The 5,261-nt window shown below is 43.2% G+C and overlaps 1 protein-coding gene across 1 annotated transcript; it reads right to left on the reverse strand.

The window, feature by feature from the left end:
- Positions 1-656: 656 nt before the first annotated feature.
- sox4b (SRY-box transcription factor 4b) lies at positions 657-5,013 on the reverse strand. The gene has a single exon (XM_062422824.1). It carries the CDS (start codon positions 4,527-4,529, stop codon positions 3,288-3,290), a length of 1,242 nt encoding a protein of 413 aa, XP_062278808.1. The 5' UTR covers positions 4,530-5,013; the 3' UTR covers positions 657-3,287.
- Between the last annotated feature and the right edge of the window lie 248 nt (positions 5,014-5,261).

Raw genomic sequence — 5,261 nt, forward strand, 5'->3', positions numbered from 1 at the left:
GAGGGGGGGGGGGGTGAATGGGGCTGCTATAAAACTGAAAGTCAGTTCTGCCTATTTTACTGTAGCTCAAAGTAACAGTATGCCTTTTCATTGCTCAGTAATAAGCTTTCCAAAAGCTAACTTTGGACTAGTAATACTCTTTGTAGAAGACATTGTAATAAAACTCTTGAGAAGGATGTATGTATTCAACTTTGAGAAACAAAGCCCCTTTCTGTAGATTTATTTTTAAGAATTAGACTGGACTTCCCAAGTTTGTAGTCATTACTCAGGCCACGTGTTGCTTATTTCATGTCAACGACTTTTGGGAAGGAGTCCATGTAATATGATTTGCAATTACATTTCATTTCCCCTAATGAATTTGTCATTAGGCTACTAAAAAACAGGTGCAGTGGTCAGATGAGTAAGACTTTGATGGCACTGTGTGTTCTTGCTTTTATTTCTTACTGTCCCCTTGAAGCTTTTTTAGGAAGCAGCAAATGAATTAATACATTAAGTCAGTAATGACAATCAGGAGTCAATATTAGCCATGGAACCTCATATTGTCTTAACCAACACATCAATTTTTGCCAACTGCTGACAAAGAGATGAAAAAGTTCAAGAATCAAGAGAAGAGTTGTAGAATTTCAGTTCCAGCTGATATTTATTTCCTTCCTTGAAAAAGTTCTGTACACAAGTTTATATCAACAATCTGACAGGCAGTAAATGGACACAATTTAGCTGGCATGAGTTCTCCCCCCTTTCTCTGAGCCTCAAAAAAAGGGTGGTTCCTTTGTTTATGGCATGATTAGAGACAATAAATGATAATTCTACACAGCATATTGCACAGGATGGATGAAAAATAAAGTTAATATATTTAAAATGCTTTTATATATATATAAAAAAAAGAGTCCTGAACTGACCACCTTAAATGTAAGTAAGGATGTGTAAAAGATAGCAGTTCTAGACAGTGCCTGTCCTCGATAGCAACAAAGTACATAAACACACAATCTTTTTGCTTTATGATACAGTCAAATATACAAAGATCGAGTTCACGTTTCATCGTTTTCTCATTTTTTCATTTTTTCTGAAAAACACAACAGCTAATAACCTGAATCTGAAATACAAATGCTATTCACCATGCCATAAAGATACTAAAACAATTATTAGCTAATAGTTAGCCGACAAGTAGAAAAGATTATATATTCAAATACAATGAGAAACGCAGTACAAGTAGGTGTTGCGGAACTCAAGTCAGAAATTTGAATATGCTTGATGTTATCATCCTTGTTGTTTGTTTGCTATATTGATAGCCTGTTCAATCCAGTGGTTGATTGGCAATTTTGACATCAATTAATGAAAACATCAAGAAATAAGTCAAATTTAAAGCTACAATCTCCTCATTTGTTGTCACAGGCAAGATATCAGACAGGAAATGCAAAAAGGAGTGGCTGCTTAAGAGAGTGATGCTGTTCAAACCACATGGTCCACAGGAATAGCCTCCAGAAATAATGCGTTCCTGTGTCTTTAAGGAGCCTGCAGACTGGCACTGTAAACGTAGAAGGTAGGCTGATAAAGACTGGTGCTGCTTTCAAGTGCTGTCGGGAAAATCGTAATTGTATCCTTATAACTGGGTGGTTAAGCATCTGATGCCTAAGTGACAATAGGGGATGTCAAGGAATTGGAACATCAAAGTAAGTCTTGCCAATATTTGCTGGTAAAAGTCTCACAAACGTTGCCAAATTAGTAAATGATACATCAATTACAAACCTGATTCAGATTATCTCCTCTGTCACTACAGTAAAAAGTAGTTTTGGTGCCATTAATTTCCAAAATTAATTAATGGTCACCACAGTGTCGTATGGTCTGTTTTGCTGGTTCTCCTTACAAAAGCATTTGATCAGGCAAGAAAAACTCGTATATACGAGCTTACCATGAGCACTTGAAGGCAGCATGAAAACCAGCCAGCCGGGGTCTTAAAATTAGGAAACCCAATACAGCTGTATTAGTAGGCTACACACACCGATTGTTGACTCCCCCATTTTCTATATAGATTTGTACAAAAATACACTGAGAAAATAATCAAACTGTTTCCTCTCTTTTAAGTGTCCAAAAGTGTGTACATTTAAATATAAAAAGAAATAAAAGTTGTGTTTTTTTTAAACTCTAGCCCTTCGCCTGAGAAGGAAATGTGACAGACACAGACATACTGACAAACAACTGTGTAAGAAAAGAAAAAAAGGACTACAAGAAAATTTAAAAAAAATGATCAAGTCAAAAATGCTTGGCCCAGTATATAAATACAACATCCCATATAAAATGGCATCTGAATACATGTACAAAACAAAGCTCGGAGGATGAAAAAAGAAAATCGTTGAGGATTTCTCCATAGCCATCATCTGAAATTAACATTAAAGAATTTTGGTCCTGAATCGCAGAGAACACGTGTATAAAGTTCAGCACAGATTTGAAGTTGCGTCTGAATCCTGAAGTTTGAAAAATTACAACAGCTGGTGATTATTTCAATGTCCTTTTTTTAAAGAGAAGAACCGAAGCGAGCGCCACCTATCCATTTAAATAACCCTAATACTAGTTTTTAAACTGCTTGACAGTCTCACAGAAAATCTCAGCACAAGATAGGAACAAAGTAAGCTATCATGCTTAACATGTTTTTTGCTTTTGAGAAAATATTCGACTTTTAAAAAAAACATCAACCCACCTCGGTTTCATTAAAAATCCCTCTCGGTGACACACCACAGTAAAAATGTCGCGCGACAGTCCTATTTCTGTACCTTTAGTGGTGAAATTCACTTGGCGAACGGTAAAAAGTTGTGAAATGTCCCTTTTCTAAAATCAGCAACAACATTGATTAAGTGAACGGCGGACCGCATAACGTGCAAATCAATCACAGTTAAGTTGTTCAGTTCAAAACAGTCCAGGACTGAGCGTTTCACTAACAGGAAACCCAGCCAGTCTCTCATTTTCTCTCCTTCTCTTCTCTTGTTTTGCACTCCCACCACTTTTTCGTGGTTGTACCAAGTCCCACAGTCCACACATCCAAAGAAAAGTAGCCTGCAAAAAGCAAGTTATTCGCTTCAAAGTTGAGCTTTTCCCAGGACTTGCAACTCTTGTCTATATGGCCGAGAAGGGACGGGGTCTAGTTTCAGTGGGGTTTTTACTAGTCTGGTGTAGTTAGAACACAAACTATTACGCCCACTGCACCACAGACCCCTGGTTCTGTTTGTGGTCATATCTTTGCTTGCAGGACACTAGGCTACCTGTAGTTTGCTTTTGTTTTACCTTCAGCACACTCAGTATGTGAACACCAGGTTGGAGATGGTGGATTCCAGCCAGTCCCCGGAGATCATCTCGCTGACTTCGGGCGTGCAGTAGTCGGGGAACTCAAAGTGGGAGCCCCCGGAGCCAGACTCAAAGTTCAAATCCAAGTCCCTGTCCAGCACCGAGGAGCTAAAACTCCCCAACGACATGCTATCAAAGCTTGGGCTGGGGTTAATGTCGAGTAAGTCGTCCTCAAACTCTTCATCCTCCGAAGAAGAGGACGAGGACGAGGCGGAGGAGTGAGAGCCGGAGGGAGTCGGTGAGGAAGCCCGCCGACTGCTGTATGTGTGCTGGCCGTGGCGCTCTGAGGAGCCGCCCGGGCTGCCGCTGCTGCCGGGGGACTCGCCTCCTTCCTCCCTGCCGCTGGCCGTGTCCTCATACAGGCTCAAAGGGTCGCTGGAGTCCGCCGAGCTGCTGAGTGTGGGGCTGGCCGGGACAGCGACGGAGGAAGCGGGGCTAAGGCTCAAGCTGGCCCCGCTGCTGCTGAAGACGTACACCCGCTTGGGCTTCTTGCCATCCGGTATCTGCTTGGCTGCGGAGGAGACTGATTTTGACTTGTAGAGAGAGTTGTGATGGTGCTCTGATGAGTGCTCAGAGGCAAACGTTGATGCTTTGGTGCTACTGCTGCTGCTGCTCCCGAAAAGTGATTTGTGGGTTTTGCTGCTGCTGGGTGATTTGGATCCATTCTTCCTCGAAGATGAGGATGTCTTAGTGCTGGTGTTGTTAGAGCTACTGTTGAGTTTCTCTCCCTTGTCCCCATTGCTACCAGGCTTGGAGGCGCTTGATTTTACCTTCTTCCTCGGCCGGTACTTGTAGTCGGGATAGTCCGCCATGTGCTTGAGTCTGAGCCGCTCCGCCTCTCTGATGAAGGGGATCTTGTCGCTGTCTCTGAGCAGCTTCCATCGCTTCCCCAGTCTTTTGGAGATCTCGGCGTTGTGCATGTCAGGAGACTGCTCCATAATCTTTCTCCTCTCTATCTGTGACCACACCATAAATGCGTTCATGGGTCTCTTGATGTGGCCGCTGGGAGTTTTACACCATGCCGGGTTTTCTCCTAGTTTGTCCCCGGCAGTCGAAGAGGCTGTAGAGTCCGGGGAGAGAGGTGAGGCTGCCGGGTCCATATCCATGCATGCTCCGGAGTCGGAACTCGAGTCCCCGGCAAAAAAGGACAGCGCCTCGGCGGTGCTCTCTGTGTGGCTCATTTTCTGCACCATGCTGTCCAGTTATGTGGGAGAGCAAAGTACTTGCTCTTTCTCTCTCCCTCTCCTTGGTCCTCCGATTCACTTTAAAGCAAACTCAGCTCTTTTCTCCCCCTCTTCACAGTTGGAGCTGAGTTTTTTTTAAAAAGGCGCAAGAAATAATTCACTCCTGAGATGTGCAGTTAACTCGAGAACAGTTCAGTCCAGTGTAGCCTTAAAAAGGCTAGATGTGTTTTTTTAAGTTTAATTTCCAGGTTCTGTTAGTGTTAAAGAGTACAACATAGCCCACTCTCCAATGTGTAGGTACCCTGTAATCGGTCTCTCACAGTTTCTTCCTTCTTTGTTATAAAATCAATTCAGCCTTGCGGTGACTGAACATAGTCTATGTAGCTGCAGAGCGCAGACTGAGTGCCACACTGTGCGCTCGGACATTTACAAAGCGCTCCCAAGTACAGTGGTAAGTGCTTTTCTCTGCATCAGCCCTGTTCCCTCTCTTAGAAACAAAAGCCATGCATGCTGGGGAGGAAAAAAAGGAACCTACAGCGAGTTACACTGTCTGCCTTCCATCTGTAGACCTGCAGTCGAGTTTCAAGCAGCCCTCCAGTCCCGGCCCCCCTTGCTTGCATTTATCCCTTCCCGAGATACAACGGCGATAAAAATCGACCAATGGGACGCTGTCACTACCCTGCCTCTGTGCCAAACTCACGCCCCTCTCATCGCTGATTGGCGAAAAAGGAATCTAATAAT

This window comes from Scomber scombrus, chromosome 7 (genome assembly GCF_963691925.1).
Source record: "Scomber scombrus chromosome 7, fScoSco1.1, whole genome shotgun sequence".
NCBI classification, from domain to species: Eukaryota; Metazoa; Chordata; class Actinopteri; order Scombriformes; family Scombridae; genus Scomber; species Scomber scombrus.

Bases quoted from the DNA above. Each gene is read 5' to 3' on its own strand.
- sox4b (XM_062422824.1), bottom strand. From the start codon at position 4,529: ATGGTGCAGAAAATGAGCCACACAGAGAGCACCGCCGAGGCGCTGTCC.